This window comes from Gopherus flavomarginatus, chromosome 1 (assembly GCF_025201925.1).
Source record: "Gopherus flavomarginatus isolate rGopFla2 chromosome 1, rGopFla2.mat.asm, whole genome shotgun sequence".
Lineage (NCBI taxonomy): Eukaryota > Metazoa > Chordata > Testudines > Testudinidae > Gopherus > Gopherus flavomarginatus.
The window spans coordinates 353,521,052-353,540,065 of record NC_066617.1 but is presented as its reverse complement, the minus strand read 5'-3'; the positions used below and the strand labels follow the sequence as shown (position 1 = coordinate 353,540,065).

The window sequence follows — 19,014 nt, the reverse complement described above, 5'->3', positions numbered from 1 at the left end:
AAGCACAGTTTTCTCAGCACATGCTTTCAGCAGTCCAAACTTCTCAGGTCAGGACCCCTTCTCCCTGTAGCCAATGAATGCTTCCTTTGTTGCTTCAGATGCCATCAATGAGACATGCAGAGAGGGAGAGAGGGGGGGTCCTTGAGATATTTGTCCCTCCTTTTTACAGTTTCTGTCCCCCTCTTGAAAAACATTTCCAGCTGGGTACCAAGATACAAAAAGCCTATGGGAAAGAATGTTCCCAGCTGCTTTTTCCTCACCTTTGTTTCCCTTCCTGCTTCAGGACTCTGTTTACTGCTTAAATGCAAATTAAACAGAGCACACATTCCTTTCTTTGAGACAGACCTATTTGCCAACCTCAGTATGGAACAAGGGTTAACACCATATAGTGGAATCTTATAACTTCACATATAATGTGGCCATACACATTTTATCAGGACAATAATGACCAGCAAATTATGAGTTTCAAATGATACCTCATAAGGCATACTTTGTACAAGGATTATTACAATACTGTGTAGGGTGTGAATACCGGAGTGCATTCTCCCACAGTAAGTTACATCCATTTTTGGTGGTGCATGCATAGGTGGGAATTGCTTAAAAATGAGAATAATCAAGTTGAAGTCAAAAAAAAAAAAAAAAAACCCCAACAACTCTAATCCGTTTAGATGCAACCTGTAGAACTATTGTGTATGTAGCTATGGACCTGTACAGAACTGTGAACTGCATTGTTACTCTCTAAGCACTTGGACACTATGGTGATGTGCATTATACAAAACACAGGATAGACATGCGGTAGCACACTGTAGAGGATTATGATGCCGTATATTCAGGACTATCTAACACATTGCTTTGTAGCAGAGTGATGCAGGAGGTGTGAGCTATTTTTTGCAGTTTGCCATTAGAGCTCATCAAAATTTTTCTAATTTTGAAATTTGAAGACAAAGGGAATTCTTTCTGTAAGACTCCCATAATTTCCCTCCCTTTTTTAACCTTTATAAGGTTGGTAGAAAAGTAATTAAAGTTTTTTTTTAAAAATTGGGAAAAATATAAAACAAGTTGTCACCATTTCCCCTCCAGTTTTTGAATACTGGCAGACTGTATCATTTCCTCACCGAGCATTACGTCTGATACTGAAGTTATGGGAAATAGTTTGGTCCACCGTGTTGTATTTGTTATAAGAACATAAGAACAGCCCTTCTGGGTCAGACCAAAGATCCATCTAGCCCAGTATCCTGTATTCTGACAGTGGCCAGTGGCAGGTGCCCCAGAGGGAATGAACAGAACAGGTAATCATCAAGTGATCCATCCCCTGTCGCCCATTCCCAGCTTCTGGCAAACAGAGGCTAGGGACACCTTCCCTGCCCAACCTGGCTAATAGCCATTGATGGACCTATCCTCCATGAATTTATCTAGTTCTTTTTTGAACCCTGTTATGGCCTTGGCCTTCACAACATCCTCTGGCAAGGAGTTCCACAGGTCAACTGTGCGTTGTGTGAAGAAATACTTCCTTTTATTTGTTTTAAACCTGCTGCCTACCGATTTCATTTGGTGATCCCTAGGTCTTGTGTTATAGCTAACACACTTAGGGATGTGACAAATCCACACCTGATTGCTCTAACTGCACAGACATAAACTCCAGTATAGCTGCAGCTAGGTCAACAGAAGTATTCTCTCGACCCTAGCTACCTTTGCTTAGGGAGGTGGAGTTTCTACAGCAATGGAAAATCCCCTTGTGTCACTGTAGTCTGCTTGTACACCATGGGCGCTAGAGCAGCATCACTGCAGCACTGCAGCTATGCTCCTGCAGCACTCACAGTGTAGACATGGCCTTTGTTTGCATCGGTACAGACTGCATTCACCTCTTTGTCAACTGCCAAACTGAACGCAGAAGATAGGCACTCAAGGTGGAGATGTGCCGTGCTCTCCCTTGCTACATTCCCACCCTTCCTCAATCGTTTGGCTGAGGGAGAGGGGGAGGGAGGAGTGGTGCATGTGTGGGGTGGAGGGGATTTATGGTCACACAGATATAGGGGCTAACTGACCAAAAGGACCAAATGGAGTGACTGCAAATGAGGGTGAAGAGGGAGACAGGAACAACTCTGCCTGGAGCGGTGCTTATGAGCTGGCAGAGACACAAGCGAAGGTGTTAAACCCTCTGACGTCACTGAAGATGCATAAGGCGCATCAGTTGTTGTGTCAGCAGGCAAGCAGATATACCATAGAACCAGGTGCAGCTAATGATAACTAGGTTTATTCAGTGTTAGACACCCAGCTTAGGAAGGGTGACCATATTTCCCAAAGGGAAAATGGGACACCACATGGGGCTTGCCCAAGCACATTGCCTCCCCTGTGTGGGGCTGGCCTAAGCTGTTTGCCGGAGCCCAGCCCTCCATGCCCACGCAGGGCTGGCGTTGCTGCTCACCTGAGCCCTACCTGCCCATTTGAGCCCTGCCTCCCCCAGTGTGCGAGGCTGGCATCACCACTCCGCCCCCCGACGTGTTCCTCTACACACTTTTTTGACAAAAGTGGGCATTTGTCCCATTTGCTTGCAAGTTGGCAGGAGCAAACGGAACAAATGCCCACTTTTGCCAAAAAAGTCAGGGTGGCTGGGACAGAGTTTAAGAAAGGGACTGTTCTGGCCAAAACGGGACGTATGGTCATCCTAAGCTTAGGTCACAGCTGTCCAGGAGGAGTTGCCTATATACTCGTGGAGCTAGAGGGAAGCACAGAGTGGGTTAAGGCTCTAAAACAGACACCCCAACCAGTATAGTCTACACAAACAAACTTCCATTACACATTTTCCCTTCCCTGAGTCAACAAAGCACTTGGTCTGTTGACTTCCAATGAAACTATTCATGTGCTTAAGGATAAACAAGGGTTTAAGTGGTTTGCTGAATCAGGACCCTACTCTGTGTTTTCCTTTCTGTGGCCCCTAGGATTGGAACAATAGTAGTTTTTATTGTTATAAATTGTTCTATATCAATCATAAAATCTGTCACTTTCTTTTAAAAATACGTTTAATCTTTTCTAGGAATTATTCTCCAGTCGTACAATGTTTAAGTTTGTAACTCCTCAGACTGATGCTATCACTAGGGCAAATGCTTTCCTTCTATTATATACTAGAACATTACCACGTGCTTGATTCAGATTCATCCCTTTTGCAGCACTGTTTATTATGAGTCAGATTCTCTACTTCTGATAACTGTCAATGCTGTAATTCTCAAAGGGAACCAACAAAGCTTTCCTCCCCTCACCCTGATGCCAACATGTTACTTCATAAACAGGAGCAAGAGAAAGTTGTAAATGGTGTTAACATTTCAGGTCAAGTGTTTGTATGAGCTCTAGATGGGTGAAGGAAAGCCAACAGAAGGAGCAAACATATGGTATCCCATGAATTTGATGGCTAGAAGAACTGTGAAAAGAGAAATATTGTAGGGTTACAAAGCTATGGCTGGGGAGGACCAAAAAGAATGGAACTGCTTGGCACTTCACACTCTCTCTCCAAAAGCCTCTACCCAGATAAAATGAACATGCATGTGGCAGCTGTTTGGTGCTTTCTTAGGGGTTGTATTGGCATTTGTGAAAAGCATTTGCCCAGATCCCAAGAACAATTTTGGTGCCTAACTTATTGAAATTAATAGGAGTTAGGCATCTCACTGTCTTTGAGAATCTGGGCCTAATCATAGGTTTTGAGCATTGGCCTGCTAAACCCAGGGGTGTGAATTCAATCCTTGCAGGGGCCATTTAGGGAACTGGGGTAAAAATCTGTTTGGGGATTGGTTCTGCTTTGAGCAGGGGGTTGGACTAGATGACCGCCTGAGGTCCCTTCCAACCCTGATATTCTATTCTATAACCAGGAGGCATAGCACTTCATGCAGCTGAGAACATACCTGGGGACACCAGATAATAAGGACCAAACAGACCAGCCTGTAGTGGATGAGCTTAGATACTGTACCTTCAGGAGGCATCCTGAGATCAGACTCCAGGCTGATAGCTATAGGGCCAGAACTTTCGCCTGACTTCAGTACAGCTGCACCACTTACAGAACTGAGGATCGGCCCATAACATTTATTTTACATAAACGAGGAAATGAAAATAAAAACAGGCTTATACTCTGCGGTAGAATTTGACCCATTATAAACTGGTATTTCCATCATAGGTCCCTAGTGACATGTATAAACTATTTCATACTTTAGGGCGTGTCATGTCATGTTAGGGAAAAGACATTTTTAAATAAAAGAGTGTATTATTGACTTTAGTACATATTCTTTTTCCTTAGCTGCTGGACAAGGCCACATAAGCTGCCTGCAATGGTTGATTGAAATGGGAGCTGATTGTGACATTACAAATGAAGCTGGAGAGACTCCAAAGGATGTAGCCAAGAGGTAGCAGTTCAGATCTCTGAGCTGTAATTTATTTGTATAGGGACTGATTCTGCACTCACTGCTTTTATACCACTGTAACTCTGTTGACTTCAGGTAGCAGGGGCGACTCCAGGCACCAGCACACCAAGTGCGTGCTTGGGGTGGCAAGCCACTGGGGGCGCTCTGCTGGTTGCCATGAGGGCGGCAGGCAGGCTGCCTTCGGCGGCTTGGCTGCGGAGGGTCCGCTGGTCCCGCGGCTTGCCTGTGGGTGGTCCGCTGAAGCCGCTGGACCAGCAGACCGTCCACAGGCAAGCCGCCGAAGGCAGCCTGCCTGCCGTGCTTGGGGCGGCAAAATGCCTAGAGCTGCCCCTGTCAGGTAGTATTACTCCTGATTTGCATTGGTGTAGATGAGAGCAGAATCAAGCCCATGAATTTCAACTTTGTGTTATAACAGCCTTTTGGCTCTATTGCTGTTGCAAAGGGTTTTATTGAGGGTATTTATATACCTATTGTAACTAGAGATGGGTCAAATTCTGTATAAGGCAAAATGAGACCTGTTTAGTTTAGAAAAGAGAAGATTGAGAGGAGACACGATAGAGGTATACAAAAAAATGATACTGCAGGCAGCCAGCTGGGCACTCCTGTTTACCCTTAAATATAACACAGGTGCTTATTTGATTAAATTAAAAGGCAAAATAAATTTAAAATAACAAAAAGGAAATACAATTTTGACCAACGTATTAAACTGTGCAACTAACCACCACAGGATATTACTGAGGCAGAAGTGTAGCCTTATCAAAATGGTGCAAAAAACATTTTAGAACACGAGGGGGCTGCTGCTATTTGACATATATTCAAGTGTGTGCGTTCTAATCAGCAGTGGAACTTGGGCTGCTTTTTCAGAGGTGCGTGTGTATTTCACTGGATATGAACTATTGACTGTGTTGTGCAGATTTGCCCAGCTGGCAGCTGTGGAGCTTTTGAGACAGGCAATGGGAGACGATTCTGATGAAGAATTAGATGACAACGATGTAAGGTTTTTTGACAGACATGGCGTGGAAGGGAGCACAGACACCACGGAAGATTTAATTCTGGATGAAGCAAAAAAAAGAGACGCCCGCAGTAAGTTCTCTCTCTCTTTACTGTTTCTTGAACAGGTGGGAAGGAATGAGAATCGTAGAACAAAATATTTTTAGTTGCAGAGTTTCTGCCTACTGCTGCAGAATCTTTTGTCAGTACCAATGAGCTTTAAAATATATTGTGGAAATCAAGAAAAATATTTTAATCATGGAAGTTAGAACAGGAGATAGACTAGATTCTCTCTGGAAAGCCAGAACAGGATTGTTCCTTATAGTATTAGAATACCAGGGTTGGAAGGGACCTCAGGAGGTCATCTAGTCCAACTCCCTGCTTGAAGCAGAGCTAATCCCCAGACAGATTTTTGCCCCAGATCCCTAAATGGCCTGCTCAAGGATTGAACTCACAACCTAGGGTTTAAGTAGCCACTGTGCTATTCCTCCCTCCACTAAGCTACCCTCCCCCCTTTTTTTTGAGTGATGTGTCAGATACATTTAAAACTATATTTCTATGAGAGACTGTTCGACAGTCTAATCGATCCCACTGCCAAAAAACATCTCCCAACATTCAGAAAACCCAGCATCTTCATGCACATACTCATGTTAGCTACCCAGAGAACCGTCTGTCTTGCAGTAAGAGCCTACCAAAAGATTGAAGAACTTCGGCAACTTCTAGAAATTGCCTACAGCAACTACAAACAGCTGGGAGGAATAACTATAGAGGAGAGGAAGAAGAAGAAAGAAGAAAGGGAGGCTGAAAAGTAAGATTCAATTAACTCTGTAACGTTTGTAAAATCTGTGGAGATCCATGGATGGAAGGAGCTAGAAGAGTGCAACGTATTAGTGTTACTTATTATTGTATTTATTTATTATGTTTCAAATGCAGCAGCTATGGTTAAAAAAACTTATCAGATGGCTACTAGGTCTAAAAAACCTCAGCAAAGGCATATGTGGGCTTATAGCCACTTCCATAATGTTTACCTAATTCCCCAGTGTCTCATTACTGTACAGAAATGTTCTGTTAAATGTCCAGAGTTTAAAGGAAGTGCAATACTGTCTTGCTATGATTTTGAAATATTAAATGGCGGTGTCTCTTTTTATAGGTTATTTCAACTTACTCCTGGACACCTGGTTACTCACCCAGAGTTTTAAAGGTGGTTATGCATTGCTCCACTCAGTGTCATTGTCAAAAATGACGTAGGCTCTTAGGATCCTATGTCCCAGGTGGGAAGCAGTGCCTAATTATCTCTAAAGTCTGGGCCTGAGTCCCTGCGGAGCTTCTCTCTCTCTCTTTCTGTTACAGTCTGTTGGCATCCCCAAGCCAATGCATCGTTAGTCACTGATAAAAGCTGTGTGTTTGGAAAGGAACTAACTTACAGCAGGTGGACAGCAGGGCTGGCAGAGACTCTGTTGCTTTGTGGGGAGCAAAAGATGTCACCAGTGAGATTAGAAATATGACTCAAGAGACTGCGAACAAGGTCCCTTTCAGCTCTAAGTCAGTGTTCAATAGTTGGGGTGAAATAGGCCAGCAAAGGAGCCACTCAGGCCATAGTTCATCCTAAAGCTCATAGTTTCCCCTTGTCAGCATATGGGCTTGGTAACAATCTGGCTCCTTCTGTTCAACACTTGTCAGCAAGGCACTTGGCATCAGGATACCTGCCCCAGGTCCCCAGACCCAAATATCACAGTGGCAGAGCAAGTCACTTATGGCCTGATTTTCAGACGTGCTGAGTATCTGCACTTCACTTGATTTCAGTGGGAGCTCTGGATGCTCAGCATACCTGACAGGCAGGCAAACTCTCAGTACTTCCTTCTATAAACTGGGGATAATACTTACTATATTTCTTCCATTTAAATTTACAGAGCCTGTGTGTTTCTAACTTACCCCAGCGTGATTGTGTTGATTCATGGTGGCGTGAGGGAGAACAGACTTCAGACACGGACGTTTCAGTTTGACATTAGACAGCTGGTCACAATGAGAACGCTAGGATATGAAATGTGAATGTCTAAACTGAAAAAGGGATTGCTGAGTAGCTCTTGCTGCAGCTTCACCAATAGTAAACCACACACACATTGTGGTTCAGCTTTGAATCTCTTTCTTATTTGGGGTTTAGCTTTAGGCTTGGAAACAGTTTAAGGGAACCATCTACTGCCATGCGAGATCTGCCACCTGAGCGCCCATTGTTAAGGAACCGGTTTGGAAGAACCTTCAGCATTTTGTGCTAACCCTTGGGGTCTGCAGTTGTTTTTCTTGTCTTGTTAGTTGTGGCCAGGAGCTGAGCATGCAGCCTGGCACATACTTGTAAGGCTCCTAAACTTTTTACTAAGACAACCTATCAATGGCATTTTGTCTCTTTTGGGGATCCATCATTACCTCTGTTTCCCTCCTACTCCAGCCTAGCCTCCTACTCCAGCCAAGCCTCTGCTTGGCTTCCCCCAGCCCCACCTGTTCCTGTGGTCCCCCTCCTCCTGCAGCTGGGTCATGATTGTGACTCTTCACTCCCTGGCTCCAGCTGCTTCCTCCCTGCTGTTGCTGCCCAGGGGAAGTGAGAGCAGTGGGATGCAGGCAGCAGCTGCGCAGAGGAAGGGGCCAGAGTCAGCAGCCTAGCTCTGCCCTGTGCATGCCTTGGAGGCACTTCCTCCGCACTCCTGCTGCTCAGTCCAACGCCCCACACGAAGTGAGAGCACACAGGGAGAGCAACACTTAGGCCAGGGCTGGCCAAACTGTGGCTTGTGAGCCACAGACGGCTCTTTTACTGTTAAAGTGCGGCTCGCAGAGCCACCCCACGCACCCCCAACTCTCCACCTCCCAGACTGGCGGGAGGAAACTCAGGACCTCTGCCTTGCAGTGGGGTGGTGGGGTAGGGGCTTTTGCTGAGCCAAGAGGGCGGGCTCGGGGCTTCTGCCCCATAGGGTGCATGGTCCGGGGCTTGGTACTTCAGCAGGTGCAGGGTTGAAGCCCCAAAACCCTGCAGGCTCTTGAACTTCTGAAGATTGTTGTATGCAGCACAGAGGGTTAGTAAGTTTGGCCACTCCTGACCTAGACCCCTCCTACAATCTACTGTTTGGGTAACACTGCTCTACAGGCTGTCAGGTCTGCTCCAGTGTGTGGGATGATGGTGCCCTCTAGTGGTTGGTCTTTGCTGAGTATAAACTTTAGTACTAGTCTGCTGCCAGGTGAGGGCTATTGTCCTTCAGCTCGGGCCTGTGATGACAGCCATAGGTTCTCAGTGACTTATCACCCATGAACGTGATTTAGTCTTTACATATGTAACGCTTCTGCCAGGTGGCACTGGTAGCAACAAGGGCCAGGTTCAATGTCTAGGCATTTCTCCTAACCACAGAAAATAGAACCGGCTTGAGCCCCCACCCAGCAATCTGGAAAACCAACCACAACCCCCAGCTGCCTCTAAGCGTTAGTACTTCCCCTCTCACAGGCACGGAGTCTGTGTATAGCAAAGAAAACTTTTAATAAAAAGGGAAAAGGAACCCAGCATTAATTTGAGAGAACCCCACAATCACAATTCAAAACCCCATGGCCCTAGGCAAACACTCACCCAGACTACGTTGGGTGGTGTCCTTTGCCTCAGTCTCTCACCTTGTGGTGTGAAAGTCTGACATCCAAATGTTCCTCTAACATGCCACTCCCGTCTCCCTGCACCCCACCCACAGTTGCTATCCTTGGTCAGCAAAGACCCAGAGTTCAGCGGTGTGTTCATGTGAGTTCACCTCCCACCCTGGGGTGGGGTGAGGGGAAGGTATGGAGCGGTGCCTCTGTGCTGACATGGCCACGGTTCACTCTGCTGTCACTGCCTCCTGCTGTTGGCTACTCTCTGTCACCACTGTCAGTCTCTGCCTCTGCTGGCCAACATCCTGCTGCCACCGCTCTCCACTGCCTCGTCATGGTCTGAGGTTCCACCACTCAACCCAGCTCTCCGTGATGGCAGCAGGTAGTGGAGAATCACACTGCTAGAGCAGGCTGTCTTCCACCACACCCATTGTCCCACAGCCCGACTAAGGCTATGTCTATACTATCACTTATGTTGGCAAAACTTACGTCGCTCAAGGGTGTGGGAAAAAACATCCCCAAGCAACATAAGTTTCGCCGACGTAAGTGGTACTGTGCACAGCGCTGTGTTGGTGGGAGAGCTTCTTCTGACGACGTAGCTACAGCCGCTCGTTGGGGGTGGTTTTATTATGTCAACAGGAGAGCTCTTTCCTGTCAACATGGAGTGGCTGCATGAGAGATCTGACAGCAGTGCACCTGTATTGGTTCAGCTGTGATGCTGTAAGGTCTCTAGAGTAGACACAGCCTAAATGATTTCAGCTCCAGTGATCACAGAACAAAACAAGGATTCTCAACGGAGTCAAATCAGTTCTATCTTTAAACAGTGGAGAGATGAGAGGAGGGTCAACTGGTGTCTAAAACTCCTGAGGGACAGCCAACATTACCAGGTAGAAACACCCATCCCAACTCTTTCTCTACTTCACTGGGATTTATCATCCCTACCTCCTGCTTAGCGAGTGAGGTTCAATTTAGGGTAACTCCCTCAATCAAGGGCAGGTTAAGTACAGTTCTGCTGCCCTTTACTAGTACAATAACAACATTTCATTACTCCTGCTTTCAATACTTCAGTGCTTTCAATATAAATATATGCTTGCTACATAAATCCATGGTACACTCACATCTTGAATACTGTGTGCAGATCTGGTCACCCCATCTCAAAAAAAATATATTGGAATTGGAAAAGGTTCAGGAAAGGGCAACAAAATTGATTAGGTGAACAGAACAGCTGCTATATGAGGAGAGATTAATAAGACTGGGATTTCTTAGCTCGCAAAAGAGATGACTAAGGGAAGATACGATAGAGGTCTATAAAATCATGAGTCATGTGGAGAAAGTAAATAAGAAAGTGTATTTACCCCTTCACATAACACAAAAAACAGGGGTCATCAAATGAAATTAAGAGGCAGCAGGTTAAAAAGAACAAAAGGAAGTATTTTTTCCACACAATGCACATTCAATCTGTGGAACTCATTAGAGGATGTTGTGAAGGCCAAGACTATAACAGGGTTTAAAAAAAAACCCAACCACCCCAACTTAGGTAAGTTCCTGGAGGATAGGTCCATCAATGGCTATTAGCCAGGATGGGCAGAGATGCAAAGCCTTGATCTGAAGCGTCCCGAGCCTCTGTTTGCCAGAAGCTGGGAATGGGCAACGGGATGGATCACTTGGTGATTACCTGTTCTGTTCATTCCCTCTGGGGCACCTGGCATTGACCACTGTTGGAAGACAGGATACTGGGCTAGCTGGACCTTTGGTCTGACCCAGTATGGCCGTTCTTATGTAAAGTGATTTGTAACACACCGCTGCTTAAAAGTGATCACTTTGCCTTGGCTGCATACCTAGGAGTAGTGCGTCTATGCAAATACAGTCTGTTCCTGAAGTCTTCTCCCCCCAGCTCATCACTAGATGTCAGGGGAGAGTTCATTCAGACCCAGCTTACATCTATGTAGACCTGGCTTCTTACAGCAGCAAAGAGCTTCTCTCTCTCTTCTCCCCACCTAGTGCTGTAGCTGAGTAGGATTCCAATGTAGAGTTCCCCGTACTGCGAGGTCAGGCACTGGCTAATGTGTGTAGTGTTTCTCCATAGTCCCAAAGAGGTTTCACACTCAGAGCAGGGAACATGTCTCCCTCAAATTTTTTTACAACACAGAACATGCTATTGGTGCTTAAATAATCATCTTCGCTGATAAAAGGCCACCAAGGGTTGGACTGTGGCCTTCCTGTATTTATGCTGGTGTTGGCAGCAGATGCTGGGGACCCAGCAAGAAGGGCAGTTTCAGGTGTATCACCCCCTGGCCCCCATAAGCTATCTTGCCCTGTAGCAGCAGGATAGTGCCTGCACCCTCCTTTTGGGCCACCACAGAGTAACAGAGGCAAGAACTGACATAGTTAACAGCATTTCATCAGACTTGGCTTGCCTGATTTTTGCATTTGGCAGGATGATTAGAGAGCTGGAGGCCCAGCTAGAATACGAGCGAGTCCGTCGAGAGAAGCTGGAGTGTCAGCTGGATGAATACCGAGCAGAGACAAGCCACCTCAAAGAGTGTCTGGAGAAACTGCAGCTCACACCCACCATCTTTGGGGTGAGTGTCTGCCCTCAGGTGACTGCTTTGGGGAATGTGTGAAAACATGAAAAGGTACAAGGTTCATTAGCAACATATAGCTCAGTTGCCTAAAGACACCAGCAGCATCTGTTGTGTCCACCTGGGTCAGCACCTCCGAAGAGCAAAGAGGATGCTCAGACAGAAAGGATTGCTCTTCCTTACAGCCACCATTTGTAGCCGGACAGGCGCACAGCTATCTGCCTTGATGTTAGTATTGGCCATAGGCCTGGACCCAAACCCTAGATATGAACAACATGGAACTCTGGTACATGATAATTGCCCCACAGGCTGCTTCAGAAAGTGCAGGGAAAAAAAGCCAACTCCCCTCCTCCTCAACAACAGACAATTATGTGGGAGCCCTGGCATATACCACAGAATCCATCCCTTGCTACAGAACTCTGGTCAACAATCCCTGCTTTCTTCTCGCTCTTCCCCCTAGTTTCTAGCCCTGCAGGCAAAGAAAATCTTTCCCACAAAAACAGTATAAATCAGGGGTGGGTAAACTTTTTGGCCCGAGGGCCACATTGGGGTTCTGAAACTGTATGGAGGGCTGGGTAGGGAAGGCTGTGCCTCCCTAAACAGCCTTCCCCCCACCCCGCATCCCACTCCCCACCCCAACCGCCCCCTCCTGGGACTCCCTGCCTCTAATCACCCCCCTGGTACCCCACCCCCTATCCAATCCCCCCTGCTCCCTGTCCACTGACTTCCCCAACCCCTATCCACACCCCCACCAGGCCCCCCCAGACTCCCACACCTATCCAACTCCCCCCTTTCCCATCCCCTGACTGCCTCCCGGAACCCCCTGCCCCTTATTCAACCGCCCTGCTCCTCACCAGAGTGCTGGTGGCACAGTGAGCTGAGGCTGCAGGGGCGGGGGTACAGCAGGGGAGGGACTGGGAGCTCAAGGGCCAGGCAGGACAGTCCTGCGGGCTGTAGTTTGCCCACCTCTGGTATAAATCAATGCAGTGTTGTATTCTGGAGCACGTAGACAGCCTGCTACACTAGCTAAGTCACGTGTGAACTGCTCCCATGTCTTAACTCTGAAGCCAATTAGGGCGATTTAAATTTCACATTAACTATTTCACTAGTGGTTAGTGTACCAGAAAAAACAAGATAATGTGTTTACTGCACAATCCCAAATCTGCCTTCTCAGGTAGCCAAAGCCCCAGCACTCCCCATTCGGGCAGCTTAAATCCCCAGCTTCCTCCCACCAGCTAAGAGGAGTTATGCATTTTCAATGCAACATTCGGCAAAGCAATGAGAACTGAAGGGTCAGGAATAGGGTAAACTAAATAGACCACAGCCACATGCCCAGCTCCCACCTCTGCTGTTTGGCTACGGCGAATAAAGTGCTCTCATCCCCAGGGACGGAAGGGCTAAGTACTACTCACTATTGTTTTGTGTGTACATAGCCTTGCCTGAAACTTGCCAGCAGAGTTCCACATATATCAATGAACCCCTGGTTTAATTCTTCCACTGCCATCTTCTGGCCAGAGGCTAATATTACATCACAATTGCAGTTCAGAATGTTCAGTTATTTTCTGTGTCACATTTAATTCATTATGGCTTCTATAATATTATTTGTATATTATAGCACCTAGGCTTCTGAGGCATGGATCAGGACCCTGTGGTGCTAGGCACTGCACAGACATAGAACAAAGACAGTCCCTGCCCAAAAGAGCTTATAATCTATCTATAAGAGACACACAACAGGTGGATCCAGACAGATGGGGAACACAAGGAAACAATGAGACAGTTTTTGTCTACATGGTAGCGAGTGGTCTCAACTCACCAGCACCCTAATCTTTGTCAAGCATCAATATGCAATTTCATGCTGGTGCCTGATTAACAGCATTAGAGACCAAGTTCTTCATTTACTCGCAAGGCAGATATTGCACAGACTGCAGCAGCAGCAGCAGCAGCTTTCCCACACTGCTCTGTCCCGGGCCTCAGCCCTAACTTGGAGCTGCCCACTGTTTCTCATGGTGAGACGTTAGCTGAGTCTCCATGGGCCTCTGTTGAGACTGACAGCAAGACTACGCAATTAAGAAGGAGTGGGTTTTATGTGGGTACTGTGACAACATTCCTCCTCTACTTTGGTGGGTCCTGCGCTTATTGGTGAATTTTCTCACCTCACACATTCACCATGTGGGTCAGGAAACAGCCTAGAGACCTTCCCCTCTGGTAGAAACCACAGTCCAGGTCAATTCCTTCTGTATCTGATCAGGAGTTGGGAGTTTTGGGAGGAACCCAGGCCCACCCTCTATTCTGGGTTCCAGCCCAGGGCCCTGTGGATTGCAGCTGTCTACAGTGCCTCCTGTAACAGCTGCATGACAGCTACAACTCCCTGGGCTACTTCACCATGGCCTCCTCCAAACACCTTTATCCTCACTACAGGACCTTCCTCTTGGTGTCTGATCATGCTTGTACTCCTCAGTCCTCCAGCAGCACCCTCACATCTCCTTACACCTCTTGCTCCCAGCTCTGCACACACACACCACAAACTGAAGTGAGCTCCTTTTTAAACCCAGGTGCCCTGATTAGCCTGCCTTGATTAATTCTAGCAGCTTCTTGATTGGCTGCAGGTGTTCTAATCAGCCTGTCTGCCTTAATTGTTTCCAGAAAGCTCCCTCATTGTTCTGGAACCTTTCCTGTTACCTTACCCAGGAAAAGGGGACCTACTTAACCTGGGGCTAATATATCTGCCTTTGATCACTCTCCTGTAGCTAGCTGGCCTGACCATGTCACAGTATACTCTCACCTGGAAATCCCACTCATGCCATAGCCACCAATGGCTATAAAATTGCTCCATGTCTGTGCCCAACTCTATGTCCCTTTCAATCTCACTATGCCACAGGCCCCATTGGTAACTAAATTCACCCCACTGCATAACCTGCATTCATAACTGTCCCATTTCTCGCTAACCACCATACTTTCTATCTCATAGAGAATCCCACATCTCTTCAACTAGCTTCTCTCAACCCTACTCTCTTCATGACTTCTTCTACTCCCCTCATGCCCTCCCCCTGTGCCTTCTTCTTCATGGCTGCTTCCCCACTTCTCTCCCTCACCCATGGCTGCTCCCACACACTGCCCCAATCTTTGCATCCCATCTAAGCTCTTCTCCTTGCCTGCTGCCCCCTCTCCACAGTGCTCCTGAAAAGCCACCACTTTCTGCTTCCATGACACAACCCTGGGGCATGGGCTAGGACACCAGCTCACCAGGGAGTTTTGGAAAACCTGGGGCTACTCTAGCAGCTGTTTCAGTCCATTTAACTCAACGCAGCTACATGAGGGGTGTATTTTACTCTCTTATATCAGTTCTCTGAAAGGGCACAATTGAGCTGCAGTTTAACAGGGGGAGCCACTTCAACAGCTTCTCAGACAGGGGAGCGGGAACTTATTCGACTGAGGCAGATACATTTTTAAATCCACCTCTGTACCAGAGCAAGGGGTCCTTTCTGGTTTTACACTGCTATGACTCTGCCTCTAACCTACATCGGAGGTGAGTGATTGAGCTTTCATCTCCTCCTGCTTGTCTCCAGAATTAAACCAATGTAGAAAGCAACTGAGACAGTCCCAAGTACAGCAGTAAACCAGGACAGCGTATTCCGACCCTATAAATCTTGACATGCTGTACCCTGACTAAAGTACCACATTTGTATTATCCATAGCCTCATGAATCAAAATGTCAAAACGCTACCCATGAAATTGATATTCTTGCTAATATTTCATTTTGATATAGACCTGACTCAACTTTCAGGGGTATTTCACGCTCCACTAACTCTGAGGGGCTGGGTGAATGCGCTGGTTTAATAAAAACGGCTTAAGGCCCCAGTTCTATTTCAGTCTCTGGGATACGCAGAGATAATGCAATCTCTGAGCGCCACACAAACATCCCTGTTGCCCCCACTCAGCAATAGACCTTCTCGCTTAAAGATGAAAAAAAAAAACACCAAAAAAAAAAAAGGTAATTTTTGAGGAAATTCCCAAATGCCTATAATATTTTAAGTGCCTCTAATGAAAAGAACAAGCTTGGGTTTGAAACAGACTTGGTTGTTAAGGACAAACACCAAAGTATTAATGATGTTCAGAATGAAGTGTTATATCTGTGGCACTTACAGTATACTCTGCAGCCTTCTTGGTGCCCTGCAGTCAGCACTGAACCATACCATAGCTGAAACAAAAGTTCTGTTCAGTTAGCATCACTACACTTTTTCAAGTCTTCAGCCCTCTCAAAACACATGACAGGAGCAGAAAGCTGATCATCTATGAGTTGTAGGTGCATCTATCCCAGAAAGGGAGTGTTGTCTAATAGGGAGGTGGCACCTCTATCTGCTTCATTCCTCACCTTAGGCAAATAGCAGGGTGCAGGCAGATCACATAAGCTAGTTAGTGGTGAAGACATTGCTGGCAGGATGGCTGGAGGGAAAGAAGGAAAGAAAAGTGAGATATAAGAAACGGGTCATTCCAGTGGCTTGTTTTCTAAACGACAGGCAAAATAACTGGGTGTTAGAATAAGCCATGATCCTGGCTATTACTATATCTCTTATCCTGTAAGACAGCATTTTGGGACTGTTCAAAGGAGCTTGTGGTTTAAAATCCTTCCTTGCTAGGGAAGCAGGTGTAGGTGAGTGACTGCAATTTAATGGCTTTTATATTCTTTTTTTAGGAAGGTGAGGCTGCCTCTGATTTAGGCAAAGAGAAAAAGAAAATGAAGAAAAAGCCACCAGGCAGCCCAGGTGGAGTGTTTGTGAGACGATACTGAGGCGTGAAAGGAGCGTTGCTGGTTTTTTTACATCCATCTTGTCAGACTGAGTGTTAGAGAAGGGCGATCGCACAGGAAAGAAGGGCGATCGCACAGGAAATGCAGTGCTCTCTAACAGTGACAGAACAGGGACATCTCAGACAATATTGCCATGAGCTAAACTCATGCCAAACAAGGGTTATCTTTTATTCCTGTCTGAAAGTTCTCTATATAAGTCACATTCTGATATTTCACTAGAGGGAGTGGAAATGTTATGTAATAGCACTGGTAGAAGGCAAGCCTCAAGATACTACAGAAGTGTGCATATAGTATATTTGCAGCTTAATGTTGTATACCACGTATGGTTTCTGATCCTTGTAGTTTTAACTAGCTATGTACCGGGTTCTTTGCTTAAAGATAAATCTTGGTGTGGAGACACACTCCGTTTTCTGAAATGGTGAATGATTTTTTCCTTTCTGTATTGGCACATGGTAGTGACTGGTTAGCTAGTCATAGAGAGTAAAGTTTTCAAAAGCATTTAAGTTCAGTTTTCAGAAGTGAGCTAGGCTCCTAAGTCCCCTTGACTTTCAATGAAAATTATGCACTTGAGTGCCTAAATCACTTTTGAAAATTTTACCCATATTTTCATCATATACTCAGAAGATAGAGACTTAAGTACTTTTGCAGAGAGTTGCTCTAACTGAACCTCCAGACCAAGTATTCTTGTTTATCCGAACTCTTCCATGTCCTTCACTGAGACATGGACATTGACATCTTTCATATGTCATTTATATGAAAATAATTCAAATGACAGAAGGAAAAGAGATGGGGCAACTTAAGGACAATATATACACGCTACAAATATCTGCTTGTGTAAATAATCAGGCTGTGCCAACTCCTCACATGGTCATCACTTAACAGCAAACTTCCTTATGCTGATTTCACTGCATGAGGAATAAGGTTTCAGTTAAAGGGGAACAAAGGAGTTGACAGTTTTACTATCCAGACCACTCAGAACCAAATTACAGCTGTGTAAAAAACACTGATACCAACAAGACCAGATCAGTCTGAGGAAGGAGAATTTGGCCCTTAGTTGTGACTGTGCTGCATTTGCAATACTTTATAACCCAAGTGTCACATAAAGTAGCTATACTTCCAAATAAATCAAAACATTCATGGAACAATCATGACTTTTGGCTGGTCTGTACAGAGGTATTAAATATAAGCTCAGATTTCACTCTACAAATGAATTAAATTGTAGGAGGAATATGGTCAAAGAGGCTCTTCCTCACGATCTCTTGTGAAAATCCTCCCATCAAACTGAATGGAAAGTTAGGGTGATTTCCCTGCATTCGAGGCAGTTCACTTTTCTGACTGATCACCCGGGGTTGACATTACTTTTCCTGAGGGGTCATCAAAATACTTTCAAAAGAGAAATTTTTTTGCCTTTTGAACATTTTATACATCAAAGGGCAGGTATTTTCCAAAATATTTCCTGCAACCCTCTAGCAACTCTACAACCTATAGCCCCCTCACCCAAACTTAGTGTCCAGTTTTTCGCTTCTTATACTATTACTAATATACTTAGAATAGTTTTCAGGAATATATAAACTACACACACACACACACAAGCACCCAGCAAATCCATTTAATACTGCAGTGCTGCCTCCTCCCATAGTTACAGTTAGGAGAAATCAGCTTTGTTTGAATGGGAAAACAAATGTATAGGCTCCAGTCCCTAATGTCTGAGGATATACTTGCCCTGGATGCAAGGTTCATCACAGCCTAAGGGGAAGTTTTGGGGAGAGGCCCTTGTGGCACACAGCAGCAGCATGTCAGGAAAATACACCATAAAACATGGGCCCCAAGCATACAACTTGCTGCCCAATGACTCATGTTGGCTTCCACTTTGGTGGAATGGCCATTTATTTTGCAAAAGTAGGATGAGCAGTGGAGAAAGACCTTTTAAATTTAACTCAAGCCCTCCATATACAAAGATTCTGCAGAATCAAGGAAGAAATAAGCGAAGAAGACAACTCTGAAAGCTCAGGGAAGCTGGTGAATAAAATAAAAGTTCTATGACAGAAAACATACAATAAGCAGACAAAGTTCCAAACAGCTAATGCTCCCTAGATCCCAATTTACCTCTGCAGCCATTAAGCCCAAGCTTGCCATCAGACTGTTCTCAAAACTTACATTGGTTTTAATGAGAGTACTGCACATGGAAATGACATATTCCATTCAACAAACCTATACTCCCAGAGTAGGAATTTACTCAATTCCATGCCAATAGGGAAGACTAACAAATGATTATGAAGGGGGAAATCAAAGAATTAAATAAAAGTGTTGCCTTTCACGTAAGAAACAGTCACGTACGGGGGGAGAAACGTTTAAGGAACAGGGGGTGGTGATTCCTCTATTTTGAGGATTCTTTGGGTAATAAAGATTATGGGCCAATTTCAGAGAAGAGTCTAACTTGGAGTAACTTGCCCTTTCTTCCAGATGCCTTAAATTCAGATTCCCTTATGCCCAATTCAGACATGTAACTATCTTTCCTTACAGTGTGTATTTGGCAGATACCAAATCTTAAAGCTGATTAGCCATTACTGAGGAGCAGATAATAGCAGGGGGAAATGCAACTCCTGGGTTCTAC

The 19,014-nt window shown here is 45.5% G+C and overlaps 1 protein-coding gene across 5 annotated transcripts in view; it reads left to right on the top strand.

Moving 5' to 3' along the window:
- The window catches only part of ANKRD42 (ankyrin repeat domain 42), a 37,299-nt gene extending 20,843 nt beyond the window's left edge, over positions 1-16,456 (top strand). For 4 of the 5 annotated variants that reach the window (XM_050941651.1, XM_050941631.1, XM_050941611.1 and 1 more), the window contains 5 exons: positions 4,283-4,388; positions 5,320-5,489; positions 6,078-6,204; positions 11,449-11,611; positions 16,287-16,456. In XM_050941651.1, coding sequence (XP_050797608.1) covers positions 4,283-4,388; positions 5,320-5,489; positions 6,078-6,204; positions 11,449-11,611; positions 16,287-16,382 — 662 coding nt within the window. In that variant the 3' untranslated portion in view covers positions 16,383-16,456. Of the gene's footprint in view, positions 1-4,282; positions 4,389-5,319; positions 5,490-6,077; positions 6,205-11,448; positions 11,648-16,286 lie in introns of all 5 variants that reach the window. The other variant, XM_050941622.1, reaches the window with a different exon arrangement.
- Positions 16,457-19,014: the final 2,558 nt, after the last annotated feature.